Source organism: Artibeus jamaicensis, unplaced genomic scaffold (genome assembly GCF_021234435.1).
Source record: "Artibeus jamaicensis isolate MK-2021 breed Jamaican fruit bat unplaced genomic scaffold, CSHL_Jam_final contig_525, whole genome shotgun sequence".
In the NCBI taxonomy this organism is placed as follows: domain Eukaryota; kingdom Metazoa; phylum Chordata; class Mammalia; order Chiroptera; family Phyllostomidae; genus Artibeus; species Artibeus jamaicensis.
In genome coordinates, this window is record NW_026521874.1 from 16056062 (window position 1) to 16082423 (window position 26362).

At 52.7% G+C, this 26362-nt stretch overlaps 1 protein-coding gene across 5 annotated transcripts in view; it reads left to right on the plus strand.

Annotated features, from left to right (window-relative positions):
- Positions 1-23453, plus strand: part of NF2 (NF2, moesin-ezrin-radixin like (MERLIN) tumor suppressor) — a 70047-nt gene extending 46594 nt beyond the window's left edge. For 2 of the 5 annotated variants that reach the window (XM_037153275.2, XM_037153278.2), the window contains 8 exons: positions 2449-2523; positions 3473-3586; positions 6058-6180; positions 6927-7144; positions 8487-8592; positions 10043-10170; positions 12052-12217; positions 23148-23453. In XM_037153275.2, coding sequence (XP_037009170.1) covers positions 2449-2523; positions 3473-3586; positions 6058-6180; positions 6927-7144; positions 8487-8592; positions 10043-10170; positions 12052-12217; positions 23148-23198 — 981 coding nt within the window. In that variant the 3' untranslated portion in view covers positions 23199-23453. Of the gene's footprint in view, positions 1-2448; positions 2524-3472; positions 3587-6057; positions 6181-6926; positions 7145-8486; positions 8593-10042; positions 10171-12051; positions 12225-13592; positions 13721-23147 lie in introns of those variants that run through there. The other 3 variants (XM_037153277.2, XM_037153276.2, XM_037153279.2) reach the window with 3 other exon arrangements.
- The last annotated feature ends 2909 nt before the right edge of the window (positions 23454-26362 follow it).

The window sequence follows — 26362 nt, forward strand, 5'->3', positions numbered from 1 at the left end:
CTGTGGTACGTGGCTGCAGTGTGGGGCACTGGCGTTGAAGGTGATGGTGATGCTGTGCTTTTGCCCGTGCAGGCACTGTCACCCCGACTCATTAAGTGCTCCCACAAACACTGCCGCAAGAGCCCGGGCTGGGTTTGGTTATCTCTGTCACACCGCAGGAAGCAGAGATGTAGAGAGATCAGGGGACCTGTGTCTGGGGAGTAGAATGGCAGGGGCTGAGCGCCAGGTTCCCTGAAGCCACAGGGCACTAGGCGGCGGAGAGCAGGCCCGGACAGTGCTCAGTGACATACAGATGCCCAGTGATGTACCGGTGCCCGCACTGCCAGGACGTCTGAGTGCAGAGATAGTAATAGCAATGGCTTGTGTTGCCTACAGAGCCCCCACCCCTAGGCAGACTTCCTGTCTTCCCCTCTCCTTGTAGCCGCTCAAAGAAAGGAACGGCAGGCCCCTGGTTCCTAATACGTGGTTGAGATCTACTCAGCCATGCTTAGTGAGACAGATGGAGCTTCTTAACTCAAAACATTCCGGCTTTCCAACTTTTGTCAGTAGCCCAGGAGATGAGCATTTAAGGTATTTTTTTTTTAAGTACTTAACTTGAAAGCTCCACATGTCTTAAAGCAGGAGGTATGCCGTGGTATGGTAGTTATTCATTCCCAATTTTATAAAGTCTGTTTATTGCACATCCACAAATTTGTGTGCTAAAGGCCCCCAAAACATGCGTTCTCCCAGAGCCCAAGGCCTGAAGCCTCCCTTCGTGTGGCCAGACGTCATAGATCGTAATGGGCCCTCTCCTGGGCCAAGGCGCCGTCACGTTCCATCACATCCATAACTCTCACAGTAAAAATACCCGGAGCTGACTTGACATAATAGGAAGTAGTCTTAGTACTTAAGTTTGACAGCCGTGCTGTCAAAACAGAAATGTTGGTTATTCTAAGTGATTCATTGATTCTCTGTGCAGCCCTGGCATGGAGCAGAGCCTGCGGTTTCCCCACTCCTTGTGGTTTCCTGCTGGCAGCTCCAGCATTTGACAGCAGGGCCCAAAATAAGCTCACGCAATTCACAAACAGCAGCCTGCACAGGGTGATACCGCTTCTAAGTTAACCTGACCAAACACTAAACAAAGGGTTGTTTTCTGTCTTCATTGTGCTAACCCCCTTGTTGGACAATATAATGTGAGAAAGAAATACCCCAGAATATATCTTTTCCAAACATCTATATATATATTTTTTTAATTTAAAGATTTTATTTATTTCTTTTAGAGAGAGAGGGGAAAGGGGGAGAGAAAAAGAAAAGGAGAGAAACATCTATGTGTGGTTGCCTGTCACGTGTCCCCACCTGGGGACCTGGCCCCCAACCCAGGCATGTGGCCTGACTGGGAATGGAACTGGTGATCCCTTGGTTCACAGGCTGGCACCCAATCCACTGAGACACAGCAGCCAGGACATCTTTCCAAACATATTTTTTAAGTGCATCTTTGAAACCTAGACTCTGTCTGGTCTCATCAGGAATAATTGTCAACAGCAGTTGCCATTTGTTCTTTATGTGGTACCTTTCTCAGTGGTCTGGCCCTGGGTTCTCCCATAAGCTACCACCCTATCCTCATCAGTCACCTTTCTCTCCCCTTTGACCTCGTCTTCACGCTTTACTGCATTCCTTCTGTCACAGCTTGCATCTACTAATCCCCACGTTCAGGAACCTGGAGTGACCCCTGTACGCTGTCACATCGAATCTCAACCTCTCTGTCCACTCTCAGGCCACTCACTACCCCCAGCCCAACCCAGCCTCCCTCCCAGTCTAAGCCCACGGTATTGTCTTAGTAATCAAAGGGCTTATAACGTCAAGAATACACACACACACACTGCTCATTTGTCCATCTCTGCCTTATTTCTGTTGTTCCCCTGTCTAGAATGTCCTTCTATCTTACTTTTTCGTTTCTCTGTCATATTCTTTAGCCGCCTAAGTCCCCTCCTACTTATGGCAGATTACTCTGAATCCTCCACAACATTTGTGGTTTGTGCCACCCAATGAGGCACTAATAATATGTGATGTAATTTCTGGAGTCATCGACAGTCGTTAATCTAGTTTCACCAGGTTGTGAACCTCCTAAAGTCACGGTCATGACTTAGACTCTGGCGTGGCCCTCCCAGGATTAGCCTGGAGCTTGGGCCTGTCAAGGGTTTGTATTTCAGGTTTCTCGGCTCAAGATGGTACCGAGAGCGCACCTTCCAGGATCCGGAACTTCCACAGTCCGGCACCTGGTGCCCTCAGGCACTTACAATCCACCGTTAGCTCACTGAGCTGTGGTGCCTGGGTGCCAGGGAGCCAGGGCAGGGAAACAGCCACGTGCTGGATCTTTGCCAGGGCGGTGGCTGCTTTTGCCGAATTCCCCAGTCGCTGGGAACATTCTGGGCTGTCAACCCAAACCTGTTTTCCGCTTCCTTCTTTCAGTTTACTATTAAACCACTGGATAAGAAAATCGATGTCTTCAAGTTCAACTCCTCAAAGCTTCGTGTTAATAAGCTGGTAAGTTGAGATCCTGGTTTTCACTACTGATAGCTCTAGTTTTCCTGAGAAACCAAGTGCCCTTTCTGAAACAGTATCAGAGTGACATCTCGGTATGCGCTGTTCTGATAGGCTGGGAAAGACTCTTCTGTTTAGCTTAAGCTAAAGAGTCAACCTTAAATTTTATGATGAAGCATCTGTAAAAGTTATTTTTATTGAAGTACTTTATACATATAAAGAATAAGTATAATGTGCCTATACATGGCATAAAGAATAAGAAAAACAAACATCTATGTACCCACTACCCCGCTTTAAGAAACAGTACACCCCAATACTGTTGATACCCCTCATGTTAGCCAGTCTGCCCCTCTCACCTCCTCCTCCAGGGTGGTCATTATTCTAAGCTCATTATTCTCTTGCTTTTCATCGAGAACTTTATTTTTGTGGCAAAACGAATATACTATTAAGCTCTGTATAAATGCTTGCAACTGTATTCTCTGTCACTTGCCTTTTTTACACATTATTTTTGATTTATGTATGTTTGATGCTTAAAGATATGATCCCTTCGTTTCCACTGCTGTATGGCATTCTATTATGTGGCTACAGGTGTATATATTGTTTTTATTCTCCTGTTAATAAACAATTAAGTGCTTTTCACTTCTGTGCCATTTTAGCAAGGCTGTCACGAACATTCATCGTGGTGCACGCGGGCAGCATTTTCTCTAGAGTCTAGGAATGTGAACGTCTAGGCCCCTGTCCCCTGGCGTATCTGAGGCCCCTTCGTTTGCTGTCTCCAGCACTGACAGCCGAGAGGCCAGGATTCGGGCCTTGGGGTTTCACACCACGCCCTCCTCTCCAGGCTCCCTGCTGCCCGTGAGAGCTCTCAGGCCAAGATGCCGCAGCGCCAGCAAGCTGTAAGCAGTGAAGTAAATTTGTGGGCTTAACATTTCTCTTGCTTCCATGGCTGCAGATTCTTCAGCTGTGTATTGGGAACCATGACCTTTTTATGAGGAGAAGAAAGGCCGATTCTTTGGAAGTTCAGCAGATGAAAGCCCAGGCCAGGGAGGAGAAAGCTAGAAAGCAGGTGAGCAAGACCATGTTTGGACTGCACCCAGGGGTGGCCTTGACCCAGCGGATAAGGAGTGGTTACCAGCAGACAAGAGTCCTTTGGTCGTGGAGAATACGTATTCTTATTTTATCTCTTTTGGATTTTTCTTGGCTGATGCCCAGCTGGTAGGGAGTCAGCTCTGGAACTGAGGGGTAAACTCTAATAGCCTATCTGAAAGAAATGTCTCTCGTTATTTCTCCACTTAAGTGAAGTGGAAAGAAATAGTCAAGCGTGTACGTCCCCACCCATTCATCCATTTCTCTTCCCTCCAGCTAAGCTTTCCTTTTGCCCGCCTGTCTCCTTTGCCCGGCCTTCTCCTTTTCTAATTAGGTGGTGATAGAATGCATGGCAGCATTTCAGTGCTGCTGCTGGAATGCTAATTAGACTCTGGCTGCACTTCCCCACTGTAGGTCAGGCTGGCGGCACATCACCCAGCACGGGAGGTGCTGGGGCGCCTATCATCAGACTGGACAATCTGCATCATTGTTTCCTACTCATAGACCTTTCCGACTCGCCGAAATCCACACAAGTAATCTGAGCCTCACCGCCGAGAATAATAATTGTGGTTTTGGACAAACTACTAGATAGCGTAGCAGCAGCTGCAGTCAGCTGCCCTCAGGACTTGCGGGCTCAAGAAGGTGTAATAATTAGTCTGTGCGCAGCTGTCTCTGATTTGGGAACTCTGGCTGGGTCTGGCTCCCAGCCCTGAGTTTCAGAATGAAATGCCCAGTTTGATCCTGTGCCTTCGACTCTCCATCTCTTTGCTTTCTGAGATGGCAGGCCATAGATGTGCTCTTCAGGATGCTTTGGGGGGGGGTGGAACGGGTTTTGTTGGACAAAGAAATGCTCCTGAGCAGGCACAGTGTGATGGTGGCAACTGTCAGAAGAGCCCAGTCTGACCTCTTTTTCAGCAGAGCAAAGCTTAGAAGCGAGAGATCTAAAAACAGTGAGGAGCATGTCAGCCTCCGGGCTGTGGCAGCGAATAACGGGAACACACCCCGCCCTGTATTGCCTATAGAACAGCAGAGACACGTCCCTGGGATCTGGCAACTGCCGGTCAGGGGCTCCATGCCCCCCACACACCACCCCCAACAGACAGTGACCTTGGAGCCAGCTGTGAAACTTAGCCTGTGACGCTAGTGAATGACTTAACTTCCAGACCTCAGTGTTCTCATGGATCACGTGGGCTGATGATGCCTCTTCTCTGTCTCAGATCAAAGGACATATTGAACCTGAAAGTCATTACAGCTTAAACCACTTTGCAAACGAGAGGTCCCTTATTATGGGGGTGGAGGCCGCAGGCAAGTGCAGTGCTGGGAACGGAAGGGGACTGCCTGGGTGTTTTCAAGTGGAGACTAATGGACACACGGTCATCCACCGAATGGAAATCGTAATATGATGGAAATTAGAGAACAAATTGGCCAAGCTTTTCGTTGAAAATTGGAGAAGAATTTACAGTATTTTATAGCTTGTCTTTTCATTATTCCTTCGAGGTCCACTGCATTTTTTTTTTTTTTTTGCTTAGTATGTAGAAAAAAGCAGCAATCTTAGAAATCTTGTGTTTGGGAGAAGATTGAAGCAAGAAGTAATTAAATGTGCTTTAATTATTTAAGGAACAAAACAGTGCAGTGGTCAGTTCTGGCTTTGCTTCCTGAATTCAGTGGGTACGGCTGGATCACAGAGAAGAGCACTTGTCCTGTGCTTGTTCGCCTTATTGAGCTCGGCATGTGGCCCAATTAATACAGTGATCCAGAAGGCAAAGGAGGTGGCAGCGCCTTTGTACTGGTGCCTGGAGGATGGGGGCTGTGCTCCCCGCCTGGCTCCCTCCTGTCGCAGGCCTGGCTCAGGAGTTGCCTCCACGCGAGTCTGTGTGGAGGCTGCTGCTGCAGCTTCGCCCTGTGAAATACAGTGTGTGAACTACTGGTGCATCACGCAGAACGGTTCCGTCTTCTCTGTGGGTCAGAGGCAAGAGCGGATGGACGGTGGATGAAATCAGAGGTGTGGAAGAGGTCTGTGCACATTAGAAATGGTGAGGTGGCTCATCCGCCCAGAGGAGAGAGTTGTCTGTTTGTGGGGCTCCATCCCAAGGAGAAGGAGCCTGCAATGTGTCCCGTCAGATGCGGGGCAGAGCCCTTAGAGAACTCCCCACAAAAAGAGATTTTGGCCAGGTGGCTGGTTCAGCACACGCCTCCTTCAATCCAGGTAGAGAGCTGACTTGGCTTTTAGTGGGTTTGTTTACCACGAGATGTTTTTCCAAGGAGCATAGTTTTCAACTTGACACCTCGTTTAGAAGGACAGAGGGTGGTGGGGGACAAGCATGACACTGGCTACCAGAAGCAAAGGGTCCCCAAAGGGGAGACCCTGGCTGCTGGGCATTCTTGGATCCCTGTGGCACCGTAGGTCAGGAGTCCCTTCACTCAGTGACTGCTTTCGTCCCCTGCCCCCAGATGGAGCGGCAGCGCCTGGCTCGAGAGAAGCAGATGAGGGAGGAGGCCGAACGCACGAGGGACGAGCTGGAGAGGAGGCTGCTGCAGATGAAAGAAGAGGCGACGATGGCCAACGAAGCACTGGTGACTCCCGAGGGGGCTGGGGTCCAGGGGTCTTGCTCAGTTTGCCGGCGTGAGGCCTCCTGAGGACCACAGATTAGTGGCATTTGCTTTGACATTTCAGCTTAAAAAAAAAATAGTGCCTTTCCTTTCCACCTGTGCTGGCAGAAGCACATTTAACTTGAGTTCATGTGCAGACAAACTCCTTTTCACCATGGGATGCCTTTAAGGCAGGGCCTCTCAGCTTCGGCACTAATGACCTTGGCCCAGATCGTCCTTTGTGGTGGGTCTGTCCTGTCACTGAAGGGTGTTTAGCAGGGTCCCTGGTCTCTATCCACTAGATGCTGGTAGTACCACCTTACTTTGATGGTTTCATTTTCCACAGTCAGAACTGTTTGCAGACATCATTACATGTGCCCCAGGGAAAAAAGTGCCCACTGGTTTGGAACTGATTTAAAAGGAGAAAGAAACGAGAACAGAGTTAAGTTGGTTTTCTCCCTTGTAAAGCGTAAGCCTCAGCTCAGACAGGGACTCCAAAAGGTGCTTTCTTGTCGCTCCCCAAGGAGGAACCTGTAGGGCCCTTCTGAAAAGTTGAGGGGGTGTGGCTTGCCATCTATTGCCAGGGTGTCATCTGAGGGGACACTCACGGGAAGGGCCCCAAGGAATCGGAGACTCTGGTTCTTGCTGACCTACCCAAGTGTCTGAGCTGGGACCTGGTGGGACAGTAGGCACATGGTCCCCACCCCAGCTGACGGCGCTCTTCCCTCCAGATGCGGTCTGAGGAGACGGCTGACCTGTTGGCAGAAAAGGCCCAAATCACCGAGGAGGAGGCAAAACTCCTGGCACAGAAGGCTGCAGAGGCCGAACAGGAAATGCAGCGCATCAAGGCCACGGCCATTCGGACAGAGGAAGAGAAGCGCCTGATGGAGCAGAAGGTGCTAGAGGCCGAGGTGCTGGCACTGAAGATGGCTGAAGAGTCAGAGAGGAGGTCAGAGGTGGGGGGCTGGGGGGTCCTGGGCACTAGGGTGAGGGGCTGCTCAGCCTTGACCTTGCCCGGAGGCAGAGCATGGCTGCAGCTGGCCTCCGGCTGCTTCTCCAGTGTCTGGGAAGGGGAGAGGCTCCTTCTTTGCGAGGTTGGTGGGGACTGGTGCTTATTCCAGTTTCAGGGCTGGAGCTCTCGGAAGGGACACAGCTCTCTTGTCACGTGGACCTCTGGTCATGCCTGTGCCTTTGCGATAAGCCCTTGTCCCTCTGATACCGTGTTTGCAGGAAAACCATCAAGCATGTCCGCAGACTGCCTTTAGCTGAGGAGATATAAGGAAGCTCTTCATTCATTTAAAAAACGTGATTTGTTTCCCTTTTTATTTATGGGGCATGTGGAGAGACAGCAGCTACTTACCTTTAGTGTAGAAACCAGGCACCCACTTCCCTGCAGGCCTTCCTTGGAGCCAAGGCTCCTGAAGCAGGTGGGAGGAAAGGGTCTGGGTTCCCCCCAGCCAGGATGGCCCGCTCCCAACCAGGTCGAGGGATGGAACTGTTGTCTATACTTTTCAAAGACTATTCCAGGCTCTGGACTGTTCTAGTCCTGCAGCCTTCAGATAAACTCTGGCACATTCCCCACAGCATTTGGCTGCTTTGATTTCGAACATCTGAATTTAGCTTTTCTCTACCAAGGTATAATCTCTTCAGTTTTCCTGTCTACTTTGTGTGCATTGGTCTGAAAATACGGTTCCTTGTTTTCTGCCCTGCCCAGGGCCCCTTCTTTCTGTGTTCGGATCGCTTCCCCCACGAGTGAGGCATAATGGGTTGGATCCTTGTCCTGTGGGCAAAGACCTGCATCCAAGTTTAAGGCCCTCCACTGGTGGCCCTTAGCCTGCAGTTGTTTGGGGGTAGGAGGGCTGTGGGGGTCAGTTCTTTCACCTCCTGCCCTTTGTAATCCAGCGTAAGACCTTCGATCCACCAGATTCTTCCTTGGTTCATCCTGCTCTCACCCAGAAATGAAGTAGAGAGGGCCTGCAGCCCAACTGGCCTCCCCCACCGCCAATTACAAAGGCTTGTTATACTCAACTCTTCTTCCCACTGGCTCCCCTGCTCTTCCACTTTAGATTTACCAGTTGCAGGCGAATAACACCAGGGAGTGTCGTTCGCTTGGAAGTTCTGATTTCCTGTAAATGTCCCACCCGCTCTCCACCATCCTTGTTTGTCCGATCTGGTGCGTTCCTTGGGATTAATCCAGGTCCCACGGCTCCAGCGGGGTCACCAGGAGAAGGGGGTCTCTTTCCTCCATCTGTCATCTTTTATGGAGGTGACAGCCCTTCCTTTTCTTGTAGGGCCAAGGAGGCTGACCAGCTGAAGCAAGACCTGCAGGAAGCCCGTGAGGCAGAGCGAAGGGCCAAGCAAAAGCTCCTGGAAATCACCACCAAGCCCACGTACCCGGTGAGCCTGAACAGGGGCTGTGGAGACCTGGCAGCCTTCCTTTCCCTGACAGGACTGTTCCGGGCAAATGCGTGGCGGAGCAGGTGGTGCAGAGAACCTGCAGTTGGGGTCGGGGCAGAACGCCTGGTCTGCCATTTGGCCCTGGACTAGCTAGTCACTTCTCTGGTTGCCAAGATAACAAGCAACAGGGCCTGTTACAGCTCTGGAATGTTTTCCTCGTTCTAAGGAATGAAGTCCCAAATCATCCTCAAGAGAACTTACTCTCTAGCTTCTTAGCGTCAAGCTGAATGTAATCTTGAACTACCACTATATACCATACACCATAATCATAGTTCTGGGCAGGGATACCCTCCATGCCTCATGTGAACTATTGCCGTGCAAGAAGCAGCTTCCAAACTTAATTTTGGGACAGGGAGACAGACTTCAATTAAATAGGGTCACAAAATGAATAGAGAAGCCTTCTCAGCGGTGGAGGGCATTTAGTTCAGCAAACTGCACTCCTGTTCTGTTCCTTACACTAGCAGGCAGATGGGAAGTCATTATACAGACAGGGTGCCCAGGTGCTAGAGGGGAACTCAGCCCAGCCTGGTGGGGCAGGAGGGGCTCAGGTTGGCGCCTGAGCTGACTCCTGAAGGGTGAGTGGGAGCTAACTAGATGGGAGACGTACTAGGGCATTCCGGGCAGGTGTATAGATGTGTGCGCCGCGTAAATGCTTGCACTGCACATCCACACACACAGCACAGACGTGCACAGGGCACAGAGGCATGAGCTGCCCCGGGTTTGAGGTGGAGGAAATGGGAGCAGTTTGCTGTTGTCATCTGTGCTGGTTGTCTGTGACCATGCGACAGGCCACCCCAAGCCAGCCATATAGCTCGAAACATCCTTGCACTATTCTCTCTCATTGCTCGGTGGGTTGACTGGGCAGTGGTCCTTCTCGGGGACCTCTGAGGTGATTGCAGGCAGATGGCAGCTGGGACCGGAGTTGTCTGCGGCTCATCTGGGCTGGATACCACAGCTGTGTGTTTCTAAAACACACATTCCAGCAAACTTTATACACCGTTCTAACAATAAATAAATTAATAAGTTCTGGGGGATCGCCTATCAACTTTTTAATCAGATTTCATTGTATGGAGGGGTTATAATTCATCTAACTAGTCCCCAGTGGATGGGTATTTAGTCTGCTCTCTTTTGCAATTAAGAACAAAACCACAGGAACTTGGAACATTGCTGAATGCAAATGTTTGCACGTACATGTGGCTATGTTGCTAGAATAAATTTTCAAATAGAACTGTGGGGTCGAAGAAGACGATGCTGACAGAGGGCTGTGGGGGGGGTAAGAGGCAGGCCCGCGCTGCACCTACAGCCTTTCTGGCGGCTGGAGGGTCAGTGGGAGGGTCCCTGCATTTGTAAAACCCAAACTGCCTAATAATGGCAGATTTCTCATTTGTAGCCCATAAACCCAATTCCAGCACCGCTGCCTCCTGACATATCAAGCTTCAACCTCATTGGCGACAGCCCGTCTTTCGACTTCAAGGATACTGACATGAAGCGACTTTCCATGGAGATAGAGAAAGAGAAGTATGTAGACGCCCCGCCCCCATTCCATGCTTGGGCAACCAGTGAACTAGAGCGAGTCAGCCGGGGCCTGGGGAAAGCGGTGGGTCGCTGCAGCAGCCTTTCACCAGCTCCTGCAAGGGTTTGCTCTGCCCTCACCACCTAGAGGAAGAATTCCCTAGAGGAAGAATCAGAATTCTGATTCCCTAATCAGAAATGAAGGACTGCAGACCAGCATTCAATCTTCCAGGATAAAAATGATACTTGGTTGGCGACCTGGAGATTATACTGGCTCAAACCCTCACCTCAAGTATGGGACGGGCTCTCGAGGGTCTCCAGTGGTCAGACTGTTGTTCACATCATAGCAGAGTGTGTGATAGTGCCCTAACATGGGACTAGAACATGTTTCCTAGTTGTGTTCTCTGGCGGCTCAGATCTGTGACATTCCAGGTTTAGAACAAGGGGAAGAGAGAAGAAAAGAACCTCAGGCTCAAGGCTGAGGAGAGCAAACGTCCAGGTCGGCCGCCCTGCTGCATGGGCCAGCCCTGGGCTGGGCCCACTGGCCCTGTTCGCAGCAGCTTCTGCAGCTCTGTCCTGCATCTTCTGGCCCCTGGGAGTGGATCTGGGGTGGGAAGCAGGCCCACTGCAGAGGAAGTCTAACTGAGGTCCCCCCAGTTCCCAGCTGGGGGTGAAATGGCCCACTGTGCATGGCTCACCACAGAACAGTCTCAAAAGCTACCAGGGACTGAGTGCCTGGGTGTCAGGGTGTTCTAGCTTTTATCTTATTTCACTCCCATTAACTAACAACAAACTGACATCAAAGGTAGGTTTTAGTGTTCCTCTTTACAAAGAAGAAGCCAGATTTAGAGCATTTAAGGAACTCACTCACATTACACAGGTAATGAGGGCCAGAACCAGGATTCAGCTCCGAGCCCATCCAAGCCTCTGTGTTTTCACTTTACATACTATGCTCGGGACAACCCTCTGGAGACTGTGTCTCCTTGGAGCCCATGGTGGGCAACCACGAGCCGGGCTGTGGCTCCCTGGGCCCCCACACTGAGGTGTGGACCCAGAGTCTCCATCTGCAATGGCCTCTCCTGGAGTTCCCCTTCCAGCCGTTCACCATTGTCCGGGGCACCAACAGCATTACATGGTTGTGATTGGCGTGGGGCTACTGCTGTCTGTGCCCTGCCTTTTATAGTTTCTGTTTTCTTACTTTATTACCCGTGCACATGTTGCAGAGTCCATGTACTGGCATGTGGAGGTACTACAGAACATTCCCTGGTGTCTGAGTTGCATGGGCCGTGTCCTGTAGTTGGACACTTTGAGGATGAGCTCCAGATTTTCACTGTCAGATATGCGGCATCTACTTGCAAGTGATGGTGGGGATTTTTTTCTTCCTAGTGTTGGCCGAGTGAGCGCCTATCATCTTTAGATGTCACCCAAAAACAAGCAGGGAGGTGGCCACGGCCAGTCAGAAGAGGTCACTTGAATGGAATTACTTCTCCGACAAGGGCTGAGACAAGAAGATTGTTTTGGATGCCGGGGGCTTATTTCATGAGCTGTTTTTTTGTACAGAACTGAAAGCTATCTGTCTCGATGGGTATTTGTAGAATACCTTGTGAGCGCTTACAGTAGGGCGAAAGGGGAATTTCTTACACTCTCCTTTATTTAATTCTGACCACAGCCCTGTGATCATTATCCCGGTTTTAGGGATGAGGAAAGCAATTCGGACCCATTAAGTGAGTAGCCCAACCTCCCATGGCCCCTGAGTGTCCAAGTAGGGTCATAAACCCGAGGCTTCAAGCCCAGGACCCCATGCCAAGTGGCTGGTAGGCCCCGAGCTTCGCCCTGACAGGCGTCCCTGTTGGCCTGAGCCATGATGCAGTGTCCTCTTGCCGGCAGAGTGGAGTATATGGAGAAGAGCAAGCATCTGCAGGAGCAGCTCAATGAACTCAAGACCGAGATCGAGGCCTTGAAGCTCAAGGAGCGGGAGACAGCCCTGGACATTCTGCACAATGAGAACTCCGACCGGGGCGGCACCAGCAGCAAGCACAACACCATCAAAAAGGTACCAAGCCTCCTGTCTTCTGCCGATCAGGGCCGTCGTCAATGAAATGGGCAGTCGGCGGCTGGTTTCCTCAGTAGCCGAGTCACTAGACTCCGGTCATTTTTTGTATGTACTTTGTTGAGAAAAAATTTTTTGACTCTTGCCTAAAAGGGAATTTAATCTGTCAATGCCTGTGAACCCACTGGCTTGAAGGAAGGGGAGCTTTTAACACAGCATTTCATGATGAAATGAATTGCTGTTACTGGACGGGTTTTGATCCATCATTTAGCAGTAAAGCAATTCTGTCTTTTAAACTGAGAGGAGTTCTGCCCAGGGAGCTGCCTCACTTAATGAGAGAGCGAAATGAGGTGGAGGCTGTTGAGAATAGACTCTCCCTCCAGACTTTTTGTGTTTTTTAAGTGGCAAGGACTATAAAGCTCTGTTCTTGACTTAGAAACCAAATTCTGAGTGTTTTACTTTTTTCATACTTAAAAGGAAGTATCTAGAAGAACCTTAATGTTTTAAAAGAGGTTGCTGATGGTCTGACATCTCTCTGCACTGAATATTTCAAGTTGTTAGCATTTTAGAGGAAGTTAATTTCCATCCTAAGTATCAGCCCAATAGCGTGCTTCTCCGATGCTGGACAAAGCAGAAAGGTCCTCTCCTGCCACCTGACATTGGGTCCTAACTGATGGCCCCGGGCCAGGTAACACCTGCAAAACAGGTGTCATTAAGAGAAGACTGTTCATTGAGCTTAGAGAATGATCGTTTAGATATGTTTAAGTGTATGCTCTTTACCTTTAGTCTAAAATGGTCTCCCAGTTTAAGGAATATCTATTTGCGGTGGTTAAGCTGCATCTGAGAACTACCTGCCATCATTAGTGGGTGCAATCAGGAGCCTTGAATTCTCTCTCTTGACTGCAGTTAGTACTGGTGCTGGGTAGAGGGTTCCTTTTAGTAGTATAACCTAGAAGGAAAGACCTTAGCACATTCCACATTCTTCCCACCTCTGGCTTCTGCCATTTACTGCACTTCCCTTCCAAAACCAAATTATCCAACAGTTAACAAGAGGGGAGCGGCACTGAGGCCTCAGCCAGTGAGCAGATGGCGACGGGGCCAGTGGGCTGGCCAGTCGGGCCCCAAAGGAGCTGCCCCGCACTCACGCACCCGGGTACTGGGAGCAGCCTCACCTCTGCCGTTGCTGCGGCGAGCGGGCCTCAGCCACAGGAACTGGGAGTGTTGAAAGCTGAACAGACCCATTTCCAAGCCATGAAAACAAACAGAGTCACTTGTCACAGTTTCAGGCCTGTCTGAGCGTTTTGCAAATGGCACGTGTGGCATTGTTGATATCACAGGGTATGTTTTTGTTTTTCTTCATTTTATTTTGCTGGTTTAGCCTCAAGCCCAAGGCAGAAGACCTATCTGCATTTGAGCCCTCAAAGTAGGTTGTTGCCAGGTACTCTCTATGTGGTGATGGTACTGCCCTCCGTGATACTAACCCATGCATGAGCTTGCCTGTCTCTGTCCCCAGGGCAGGTGGCGCCTGGGTACTGGCCGCAGCATGCTTTGAGTCTGAGAGCAGGCACACTCCCCCCCAGTGGGGCCAGGCCAGCCTCCAGGGGTGCAGAGGGCTGCCTCGTTCTGAAGAGCATGTCACTGGGGCTTAGGACTGGTTGTCCTTCACATCTTGTGTCACTGTTGGTCTGGAGGAGGTCACTGCTTTTTGTCCGGTCAGGTCTGTCTAAAAATCCTTCGTCTTGGTGGTGTACGTACGTCTCAGATAATAACCCGCGCATGGAAATGGGGTACCTTCGGTGTTTTTATGACTGATTCTTTAACTGAAGATTAAGACCTTTCCTGGGGTGTCAGCCTCTGCAGACCATGGTCTTACCTGACAGCTCCTGGTCCTGGAGTGAAAGGGCTGCCCATACTCATGCATTTTCTTCAGAGCCTCCCCTGTCTGTGCACATCCATTTTCTTGTCAAGGAGAGCAAAGCAATAATTATAGCACAGGGGTCTGATGGGCAGCTCGTCTCAGCGGACCGTCTGTCTCTCAGCGCCCCGAAGGCCGTCTCCGCTTCAGCTCCTCCGTGGCGCAGGCTGGAGCTGTGGTCACAGTGAACTCACGTTGGGATGGCGCAGTGGTGGGCACCCAGGTGCCGGTTGGCCGGCGGTGGCTGGGGGGACTAACGGAGTGATTGCCGCTGTCCTTTTGCAACAGTTCGTACTCTCCCCACTTGCCCAGGTGGTGGAGAGAATTTCTTATGCGTGACAATGACATACCATCCTGCCACTGCTCCTCACCCAATTGCCCATCGTACCCAAGCGAGGGCACCAGCATCCGACAGTCACGTAGGGTGCGTCCTTTGGAGTTCTCGTCACAGTTTCTGCGACTAGAATAAAAAAGCTCATTGGAAGCTTTCTACCAAAAAATGAGATCTGGTGTAAACATGTCCTATTTGTGGTTCTTCTCCAAGCAAGAGGGGTGCACTATTAACGTCCCAGATGGATCTCATTACAAGATGGATTCGAGCTGTCAGCGGTTCCAAGAACCCATGGCATGAACCCCGGTTTGCGTGTGGCACTTTTATTTAGCAGATTCCTACTTCTTCAGCTTTCATACCATATGTTGGTGTTGGAACCCCCCAGCATTGGGCATTCTCTGAGCAGGGGTGACCAGCTGCTGGAATGGGCAGGCCAACTGGATCATCTGCTCAAAAGTGACCCTGTGGCGCATCCACTTTCCTGAATGTTGTGGCTAGCACGGGGCAAGCAGAAAACTCCTCTTTATTTCAGCCTGTGCTGGGAGACGTTCCCAAGTCTGACTGTACTCTTCCACCTTGATATGGTTCCGTCTTTCCTCTTTCTGTAATGATTCGGAGCGTTTAAATGCTCCAAGGGGCCTGATTTTGACCATCAGTTCTCACTGAGCCATTGTTGTAGACAAATGAGGTTTGATTCGTAGTCAGATTTGCACTGCCGCTAGGACCGTTTTCTTTTTCACGTCTCAACGGACGCTTGTTTCAAAAGCCAGGCTCCAGTTAATCAAGAATTCCAATGAATCAAGGGTTAATACAAGGATAGACTTGGCTTTTAATACAACTGAAGTTACCTCCACATCACTAGATTAAGTGGTGGGAGTTTTGCTGTACATGGAATTGACATCCTTTCCGTTTTTTAGACTGTGGCGATCCCTGGGGCCAGGACTGATGATGACCAGCCACCTACCAGTGCCAGGGTTGTGTCTGCTACATTTCCACTTTGCTCCAGTTGATAATTGGGGTAACTTGTTTGGCATTTGCCATCTGAATCAGAGTGGCATCTTGGATCAAGATCAAAAGCCACCCTCGGGAACCTAGATTCCTTTCCTGGGGATGGGGGTGGGCATTGATTGGTAGGGGGTGGGGATTGATAGCCACACATGTTCCTGGCATCTCAGCCCTTGGAGTGAAAGGGTGAGGTCCAGCAGTGAGGCTGGGGTGAGGGGGACGCAGGTGTCATGTGCTTGAGCTTCTTGCCTTCAGAGCCACAGTGCTGACGAGGGGAGCAGTGGCCAGCTGTGACCAAGCCGCGCAGCACACTTTGGAGGTGAAAGTGCAGTCCTGGGGTGCACATGCTCAGGGCCCTGCTTCCACCCCTTCTCGGGGCACAGGTTTCGCTCCCCAGTCCTGAGCTGGTCTGGAGGCCAGCAAGGTCATTATTGCTTGCGTGCCCTTGGTCTCCGAGGGAGCATAGGATTCCCAAGGAAATCGACAGACGAGAAATCTCAGGGGTCATAGAGCTTAAAAAGCTTATTTCATTAGTAAATGGTCTGCCCCATCAAGGTCCAGCTGTGGTTTCTGCCCATGGAGAAACAGGAAGCTTTGACATTTACGGGAGGCTGTTGCCTCTCTTGGATCAGGAGGACACAAAAGCCCAGTATCATCTTCAATTTGCACGGACTTCCCTTGGAGATGCAGAGCTAGTGAAGTGAGGTAGAACACTTAACACACCCGGAGAAGTGATAAATCACAGGGCGAGATCCAATACGCATGAAAGGCGTCTCCCTCAATTAAAGCTAACGGCCAGAGCCTCCCTGGTGACCTCTGGGCTGCATCATCTTCCCGGAAGAAGGCCACTAAACAGTTCGTGCCGCATGTGTGGTTAACGTCTGCAGCTCCCCCTGACCCCGGTCACGGGAGCCCGGTGGCTCTGTCTGCTTTGGAAACTGGTCGTTATCTCCTGGAGCATCCTCTGCCCTGACATAAAAGGCAGCGCACTGGCTGCCCTGCTCCAGAACCTTCCCTGTGCGTTGCTGGAACACCGCAGAGCGGGGAGGGAGGAGGAGAAGAAAAGGGGAAGGGAGTCGGGTAGGGAGCGAGGCTTAGCGAGGAGCATCTCGGCACCAGCTAATGTAGATAAGACAGCAGTGGCAATCTGGACGTGTCCTGGCTCCGTGGGAGGGCCAGGGGAGGCACTGGGAGGCGGGGGCTGGTCTCAGGGGGTGGGACCCTCCTGCCTAGGACACCCGGACTCACCCCTGAAGGCCACTCTTACCTCACATTCGTACACACTAAGTGTCCAGGTGCCTCTTAACTGTTGAGTGCCTATGGTGTTCTGGCTTGTCGCCGGTAGCTGTTGAGATAGAAGATTCTCTTTTGTAAAACATCACGACCCAGTCCCTTTTCGGCTGGTAGTTTTACCCACTCAAGCAGTTGCCCTTTGGGAGGCATCGAAGAGCTTTTAAATTCTGCCTGGCCCTCCTAGGATATCTTACAGCCATTTAGTGCCTGAGGACATTACGGGGCCTTATTTGATGCAGTAAAACACCCTGTTTAGTCCCTCAGCACTGAGGATGTGTTTCGGTGCAGCTTTCCTCCGGCACCTGATTTGTTGCTGCAACAGGGGGAGGGAGGAGAGCGGATGCAAACTCATTCTGCGGGCTCCAGGTTCTGTTCTCATGATCCTCGCCGTGATCTCCTTCCTGATATTGGCAATTTGAGGATGACATCAGTATATCTGCATCATCTTTCCACGGTACTCACTCAGCGTGCCGGTAGCTATCAGCTAGCCTCCCCCAGCCCAGTGAGGTGAATCAGGCAGATTTGTCTGCTGCTTTCCTGGTGGAGAACGGAATAGCCAGAGGTCCTGCCAGCATCACTGGGGCTGGCACCCGGTTCTAGGCACCTTTTTGCTGCTTTAGGTCCCTAAAGGATTAACACACAAAAGGGACCCTCTAGGTGTTCCCTGGCAGATTTCTCTCTAGAGCAGATAAAGTAACTAATACCAAATTGGATTTGTTCATTGGAATGGACTTGGCCTTTCATCCCACCTCTGCTTCAAGATAAGTGTAGGCATAGCTCTGTCCCCGTGCACACCCCCAGATGGCATTTGGGTGCACGCTGTCACTGGAGAGACGGCAGGGAGGCTTAACCTGGCCAGTTGGCAGCGGCTCCCCGCCTCCACGAGCCCTGCCCCCTCAGCTTGCCTTTGGAAGGGGTATGTTTATGGCACCCCAAACCAAAGAGTGTGCTGGAATTTGCTGCTGCTGGATTTGCCTGTCAACTTCTGCTCCAGAGTCAGCTTTCACCTGATGGATCTGTGATGTTTTATTTATTTATTTATTTTGTATCCTCCCCCTCCCCCCGCCTTCATTTTCAATACATATGCGGTGGTGGAGAGGAAGCACTACATGAGTTTCGGGCTTGCATTTCAATTTCACTGCATTTTTTTTTAATGGGACAAGCAGAATCTCAGCGCCTGGAATTATTAGGTTAGTATCTAAAATGGGTTCAGCATTGTGGGTCTTATTGTTTCAAATGAATTAAAGCCCCCTCCCACCTTCCTTTGTCCTCCCTGGGGATGAATGGATGGAGGCGAGGCCCCCCCAGAGACCGGTCGGAGGAATCCTGATTAGTTTTGTTCTCCCAGTTTAATTGTAGAGCTTCCTTTCTCTCAGCATTGATAGTCCAAACAGGCTCTTCATCCTGCCCCCCCCACACCCCACCCCCTTTTGCATGAGGAACCGGATTATCACAGTGAGGCCCTGTGAATCAGTTTCTGTATGTGCTGATGAAAGTGTAATTCATTCTTAATCAAGCAGCCTTCGCCGCTGCAGGCTCTGGGCCCAAATATATTTAGTTCTCTCCCATCATTGTGGGCAACAGACCCCGCAAAAGGACTTGTAGAGCAGAGCTTGGGGGCAAGAGTTGGCAATGCACCTCCCCACCCCCCCTGCTTGTCTTCCCAGCAGGAGGCAGTCTTGGTACCGATGGTGGAGGAGACTTTGCAGCTAGGGGTGGGGGGTGGGCTGGGAGGGACTGGTGAGCCTGCCGCTTGTCACAGGCACCCTCCAGGCCTGCTGTCTCTAGACCCTGGGGCCATTTCTCAGGAGCAGGCAGGTGTCAGATCCTTGTGTCTTGATGGGCTGCCGGAGGTCCCCAAGGAGTCTGCCTGCTTCCTGCGAGCCTGTGTAACGCAGAGCCTGCTGGGTACCGGGCCCTCCTAGGCTAGAGGGGAGGGGGCACCCTCCTCCTTTCTAAGGAGACAGATGTGTCTCCCGAAGCTGAGCTTGTTTAGATTGGATGCGTCTGTTCGGTCACACCACACAAAGTTTGGTAAGCGTGAGGAGGTCTGGTTCTGCCAAGCAGCTCCCCCTCCTGCCCTTGCACTGCCTAGTGACTGTCACCAACAACTGGCCGCTGGATGGAGAAGTGAGCTGGAGGAAAGGTGAATCTGCCAGACCTGTGCCTGTCGGTACCGGGCAGGAAGGGAAGGCCAGGCCCAACAGGTGGGCCAGAGCCCCCGTAAGATAAAAACCAAGTCGTACAGACCTGTAGCAAAGAAAAAAAGTTTGTCTCCTCGGAATGAAATTGGATTAGTGACAGACTTGAACAGCCGGTTCAGTCAAGAGAGAACTTAATTCCTCCTGTATTATTCACACGGCTTATTTTAATCAGATGTAAAGAGACAACTGGAGGAGAAAAGCGGGGCAGCCCAGTGTTTGGTGGGGAAACTTTGTGTTCTTTTAGTTGCTGGGAGGGAGCTGGCAAGAGCCCTGGGACTGGGGCTTTGCACAGGGCCCGTGTGTCCATCGCTCCCCAAAGGAGGCGGTTGGCCCTTGTCCGGATTCAGTGTGAGTTTTGGACGGTGGATGGCAGACGCAGTCTGGCACTTGTCCTCAGGAGGGTTTAAGAAGGCAGGCCAGATTCAACGGGTCCCCGGACGGCACAGCCATTGTCCGCCAGGCCCTGCTTCCTGAGGCTTTGCGTTTCCCCACCTGCTGAAATGTCGGAGACCTTCTCCTGGACAGCCATGGAGAACCGCCATGGCAGCGTGCTCGTGGCGCCCCAGCCCCTGCACTTGGAGAATTCCTTGCCGTCCTGGAGGTGCCACGCCCCCACCTCCGTGGGTCTGGCCGAGGGGCATGGAACGGTGCTACTGAATCACCAAAGGAAACACACGCAGGGCTGTGGGTGGGATGCACGAGACTGGCTTCAGTTCTTCCAGTGTGACATCCCGGAGGTGAGGGCCCAGATTGTGTGCCGTACCTCTGTGTGCTGTCCCTGAGCCCGGAGGTGGACCAAATACCGATGTGGGCTTGTACACCTAACCATGTGAGGTCTGGTGGACAAACCAGATGCTTGTCAGCCTGTGTTCACGGGTGTCCAGAGGAGGCCCGCAGAGACAGTTTATAACTAGCTGGGTGCCATTGTCCCTGGGCCTTCCCCTACAGGCGGGTATGAATACCTCCCGCCTGTAGCTCTACTGTAAATGTTACAGTCAGTGAGCTTTCTAGAAAGAGCAGGTGGTAAAGGATCCCACAGGTGAGCAGAATGCGCCCAGCGAAGGTGGGCGGCTGAGCGGAAGCCAGAGCCCAGCTGGCAGGCAGGCAGTGGCGCCCACAGGGAGGTCTCCTGAGCTCTCCTTGGAAGACCCCCCTGCCCCTGGGCCTGAGTGTCCCCACCTGGAGAACAAAAGCCCAGGCTGCCTCTTGCCGACCGTCCCTCACCTGCTGTCAAACACCAGCCATGCCCTCCTGTGTAAGACGCAGAGAGTGCTGGCTGGCTTTCAAGAGGAGGACATTTTAATGCCTAAGATAAAGAAAGGGTGCTGCCGAGGTGCAAGGAGGCAGAGGCCGAGGTGGCGACTGGAAGGGTTCCAGCAGCAGCAGGCAGCTCACATGCTGCTTTCCCCTGGGGACAGGATTCCTGATGGAATTGTACAGGAAGGCGGGGCGGGGGAGCAGTGGCAGCCCGGTCTCTGTGGGCCGCTCCCAGTGCCCTCAGGGACAGCAGCCACGTCAGGCGCCCCTGCCCAGTGGCTTTGCCTGTCCCTCTAGTCTAGTGCATTTGGGAAGACAACATGCTCCTGTTTCCAAAGCCATGTGTCTGCGGTGCCTTCCTGCATCTGATGGCCAGAGTACTTGACTTTGCTCTATTCCTTCCTGGGGCTGGAACTTCTGCAACTTCTTGCCCTCGCAAGAGAAGAGGTCAGTCAGGCTCAGCCACCCCTATGCGGTGTGGGCTGGGGGTGGGGGACGCGTCCTGCCCACCCAGAGAGGGCTTCGCATCCCAACAAATATGTGCTCAAGTCATTGGAATTTGGCACTGCCGGAGCTGCCAAAACCTTCCCCTGGCACCTTGTGGGGACAGCCAGCATGCAACTTGGGTAGAGGATCCAGGAATTCTTGGAGCCAACATTGTACAAATGGGCAGAAAGCTTGCGGAGGCCCCCACAGCCTGGGCTCCCTGCCTGGGGAAGTGGCCAGGCCTCTTGGGGGCATCCAGTGGCCTGGCCTCAGAGGCCACAAAGGCCAGGGAGCCCTGCCTTCGCCGGCACCTTTTAACCACACTCTGCCCCGGGCCCCCGCTAGGAGGAGAGGAGCCAGAGCTGGGGGAAGGGGCAGAGACGTTACGCCGCTATTAGTAATAACAGCTGCTGAGTTCTAGCGCGGCGGGCTTGCTGAGCACTTATGGCACTTCCCAGTCACTCCACACTCCACCCTGTGAGGAAGGGGCTGCCACCACCTCTGCTTTTGGGTGGGGAACTGAGGCCAGAACGAGCAGCCCGCCCAGGGCCACCCAGCTGGTCAGTGGCCCAGGCAGCTTTGGGTCAGGCAGTCTGGCTGTGGCTGTGTGGAAGGGTTGGGGGTAGGTCCCTGTTTCCTGCAGGGCCCCTGTCCCCAAGGAGCCAGCCCTAGGTCTTCTCCGGGAGCGTGGGAGAAACCCGAGCAGAGACTTGGGGTGTTACACCTTTTGATTTAAGCTCTCCCACAAAAGGATTTTTGTCCCCGCAGTTCTCTGGTTGTCTTTCTTTTCCCAGTTACCATCCCGGTTCCCGTGATTCCTGAGCACACACCTCCTGGCCCTTCTCCTCTGATGGCATTTTGGGAGAAACTCATCCAAACACAGCTTCCTTCTAGAGGGAGTTCTTTTTCAGCAAAGAAATGAAAACTCTCTCCATTCCCATCAGAGCTGGGCTTTCCAAAGCGCTTCTGAAATTGGTCCCACTGAAGAAAACAGCTCAGATACCCTCCCCCCCAGCCCCACTCCCCATCGTGTGCAGCTTGTTAGTCAGGAACTTCAAGGCCAAAAGATTTGGCAGGATTTAAAGAGCCAGCTCTCAAGCTGTCTCTGTAGAGCACACTGATGCTGCCTGTCTGTGATGGTGAAGTGGCTGACTTGGCACCTTCCTCCCCCACCCTTCGGAGAGCCACAGATGGTACTAAGGCCTTTTTGGATTCGCAGAGGTCAAGGGCCCAGACCATCTAGCCTGCCCCTGTGGTTTAACTGCAGAAGAAAGAGGCTCACACAGGTCAAGAGTGTCCACTGAGGCCACACAGTGAGCTGGTAACAATGGGTAGTTCGCGGCCGGGCATTCTCAGCCCCACGTGGAGCGCTCAGCTTTCCCATGCGTCTCTCCTTTCCTTATCCTTAGAGCCTACATCTTATTCACTCAAACGCTGTTTGAGTTCCTACTAGATGCAAAGCACTAACGTAATGTATGGGGTTTGGGGCATATAAAGATGGACAGCATGCGTCCCGCGTCCTCCCTCCCTCCCTCCCTGAAAACTCTCTCCTGAGGAGACCCAGAGCAGAACACACAGTCTTGCCCGAGGAGTCGGTTCCAGGAGCAGAGCAGGAAGCAGGGCATGGGGGGCGCAGAGCAGGAAGCAGGGCATGGGGGGCGCGGGGGGTGCTGCCAGTGCCAGACGCTTCTGTCTGGGGAGATCCTGGGAAGTGGCCTACAGAGGCAGGGGACTGGGGCTCAGCGGCACAAACTCTAGTACCTTCCCCGCCACACGGAGACCTCGCTCCTGGGGAGGCTTTTCCAGCATCTGGCAGAGCACCGCCCAGTGTGCACTGTCCTCTCTGCCTGAACAGCCCCACCTGAGAGCCCATGCCTCCCAGCTTGTGTGTGGCAACCCCTCTCAGCAGCCAGGTCGTGGGCAAGTCTGCTTTGGGGCCACCTGGGAACCAGGAATGGAAGGGACAAGCTCTTCCTCATCTGTTGTAGGTCCACCTTGCTGGAGGCCATGTCTCCTTGCCCCAGCTGGTCCCCAGGATGTGAGGACTGAGATGCCGAGCCCTGGGGAGTGTGAGCATCCCCAGCTGGCACCACCAGACACGCAACCTAGGGCCCCAGAGAGACTTGTAGACGGGGACCTGTGCCTCTACTGAAATGACTAGGGACCTCTGAAAAGGTGACATTGATGACATCCTCCTCCTGACATGCTTCTGCCCACCAGCTAGTTCTCCCGGCATGTCCTCATTTGTCACCTCCTAATTTGAGTTCTCGGGCAAATCTGGAATCTTATTTGGGATTGACCACCGGCTCCTTGAACATGTATTTGAACCACCTTCCCTTCCCCTGCAAACCGCCTTTGAGGTCAGTTCACAAGGCAGAATGGCTTCCTGTAGTGAGGAGCGGAAATCAGTCCCCCTTTCACTTCTCCTCTGCTTCCTTGCAGCTCACTTTGCAGAGCGCCAAGTCCCGAGTTGCCTTCTTCGAGGAGCTCTAGCAGGTGACACTGCCAGCCCAGGATCTACCACTTCTGCTGCTCCGGCAAGACGGGTCAGCCACCGTGGGAGCCACTGCTGGTGGGCTGGCTGGGAGCTGCCGCAGGAGCTCCGGGACTGCCCCTGGCTGAGTGGAGAGCCCAACCCCCTTCACGTGCAATTGCCTTGAACTGTGCCCTGCAGAGACTTCCCTCAGAGGGTGCTCGTCCTCCTGACCTGAGTCTCTCAGTTCCTTAAGAAGTATTTGTGTTTTCTCGTCTGCTGTGTGACCCCTTACTTCCTTGATCAGAGGCACCCTGGGGTGTGTGCCTTATTGTCCAGTGCTGACCTCCCAGCCCAGGCTGGGAGGTGGCTGTCAGGAGCCAAGTGCACAGGTCCCCAGAGGCCAGGAGGCTGGTGCCACCACCCCCACCCCTGGTTTCCAGAATATTCGTTTCCTCCACTGGTGAGGAACTGGCCTTTTAAGAAGCATGGCCTACCTGCAGCCCAGGCACCGCTACGGCTGCACTCTGGCTGCCAGTGGTTGGGAGTGGAAAGGCCGCCGCAGCGGGGCGAAGACGGCAGAATCCGCGGTGATGGGCCAGCTGCCAGCAGAAGTGCCGGGAGGCCAGGTAGCCATGTAGGAATCTGCACCCTACAGAACGCGCGCTGCCCCTCCTCCTGCCCCCCCAAACCAGGGTCCGAGGGGCAAGTGGGGGACTCTCTGGCTGTGCTCTAGTCAGTGCCCTGTAGCCCCTCCCTGACCGTGACCGGGGGCTCCATAGAGCAGGAGATAAGCCTTACCCAGTGTAGAGGCGCTTACTAATGAAGACACGTGGGGGCCGAGAGAGTCCGAGCACACAAGTGGTCTCTGGCAGCCCTGTGGGGTTTGAGAAACCAAGACGCTCACAGCGATCCTGCCTTGTGCTCTTGTCAGGCTGACCCAACAGTGTCCTGGGCTGGCTGCCATCTGCACGGCCCACCTTGCCCCAAGGAAGCCAGCTCTGTGTGTCTCTCCAGCCCCTCAGGACCCACAGACTGGGACTCCGCAGCAGAACACTAAGTGTGGGTGGCTATGGATGAACAAGTTCCTTTGTGTCTCCCTGTCCCTCAAAGCCCTCGACCCCAGAGGCGAGGGGGTCCTCGTTTGTAACATAAGGTCTGGCCCTTATGCTGAGGCTCTGTCTCCTCGGGCTCACCACCCCTCCTTGAATTTCCACGAGCATTACTTTCCTCCCGACCTGTAAATTCAATCCATAACATTGGCTGTGGGCACAGGAGCATGGTGGTGGTTTATAAAAACATATAAAAAGCTGTCAGGCTTTTTAAAAATTATTATTTAACCGCCGTGTGTATGTCTGAAGTCTGGGAAATGCCAAGCTGTGTGGCCACGAGGGAGCTGGCCAGTGTCTGGGCTGTGGCAGGGGCTGCGGAGGCCTGGAGGCCCAGCCTGGAGCACCCGGCCCTCCTCGGAGGTGAGGGCAGGTGGGAGTCTCCCGAAGATGGGTGGGCGGAGAGGGTGGGGCCTTCAGCCAGGGCTCTAGCTGCAGCGGGAGGAGGGGATAAAAGTGGAGGCAGGTTTTCAGACACTTGTGCCTGTGTCCTTTTTAAGTGAACATTTTTAGGGCTGGAAGCCCATCAAGTAAGGAAGCCTCCCACTTCCATTGACAGCAGGGCCCCGGCCACAATTATTACATTACAAGCTCTTCTGAGGGTTCTCGGGCAGATGCACCGTTCACAACGTCGCTGCCCAGCTGTGCTGCTCCAAGAGGCTGCGCTGTCAGCACTTGACTGCTCCACCCAGGGTGCCTCGGTCATCCCTGCCGGGGTGGCCCCCACCTCAGCCCCCGAGACGCTCCGACCAGCAGTACTGCCCTGATTACTCACGTGCCCACCGGGCCCGCTGGACAACACCCACGGAATTACATAACGCCTCCTGAGTGACTGTTTTGTAATCCTGGGGGCAGCTCTCTCTCTCTCTCTCTTCCCCTGTCTTTCAAATGAAAACTGCAGGTCCAGAGGCTGACAGCCATGGACGGTGACTAAGTGTTGCTCGCTGCCCCAGCTGCAGCTTCGCAGCCCCTGGGGCCAGGCCATGGGCGTCCAGGGAAGCCCCATCCCTTTTCAAACACATCCAGCCCCACCTCTTCCTGTGGGGCCTGAGTTTTTGCCTCCTGTCGGGGCCAGACCCTGGAATGCTCTTTTCTGTTTTGGGGGATTGTTGTAATTTAAATGATTGTTTTAATAAAAATTCTAAGCTGTAAAAAGTTTGTCTTGGGCTTCCTCAGCTTGCTTGTTGCTCAGGCTATTGAGGTGGCAAGGCTATTGGGCTGAGCGATGGGGCTGCCTCTTGGGTTTTGAGGAAACGGGGTTCTGCCCTCCCTGCCGGCCCAGGACTTCACCTCCAGCCTCACATTTTTGTAGTAAAAGGATTGCCTTTCCCTGGCTGACGACAGCCCCCCTTCCTGGGGACTCCCTTCCCTCTTCCTGGGGGGCGCTCAGAGTCATGGGAGGGGCCTTGGACCAGGTCACACTGCCGATGTTTTCTTTCCATACCTGCTGCCAGTCCTCAGTTCCAGACCTGAAAACGAGGGTGTTGGAGCAGGCCATTCCCCCCAGAGGCTTCTGCTTCTGGGTGTCCCCCTCCAGGCTCTGGAGGCGGGAGGGGGTGCTGTGCTGGGCCACTGGGGTCCCAGCACTGTCTGCAGGTCGGGCCACGCTTGGCTATCATCACAGGACTACTGGCCATTTGTACTTAGAATTAAGAGCTGCTGCTGCAGAGCTGGTGGTAACAACATTTCATCATTTTAAATGTATAGAATTAGTAACTCATTAGAGCATTTTTATTAGATCAGTAACAACATGAAACTACTTCATTTCTTAAACACAGAATATGTTGTCTTCAGTGACTAGAAGCAGTTTGCTTTCCTCTGCAGGGTGAGCCAGAGAGAGCACTTCCTAAATACTGGCTATTTGAAGCTGCCCCAACAGGGTCTTCACCTGACTTCTTTGAAGCCAGCCGCCAACCCCCAAAAGGCAGCGAGCGCTCACGCAGACCCAGAGGTCTCTGTTAAGTAGAGTGAGAATTAATAATACTGCCTGGCACGTTGGCGTGGGGGAGACTGGTTGAGGTCTACTCTGCTTTTTTCTTTTTCTTTTGTTTTCTTTTTTTTTTTTTCCAAGTTTG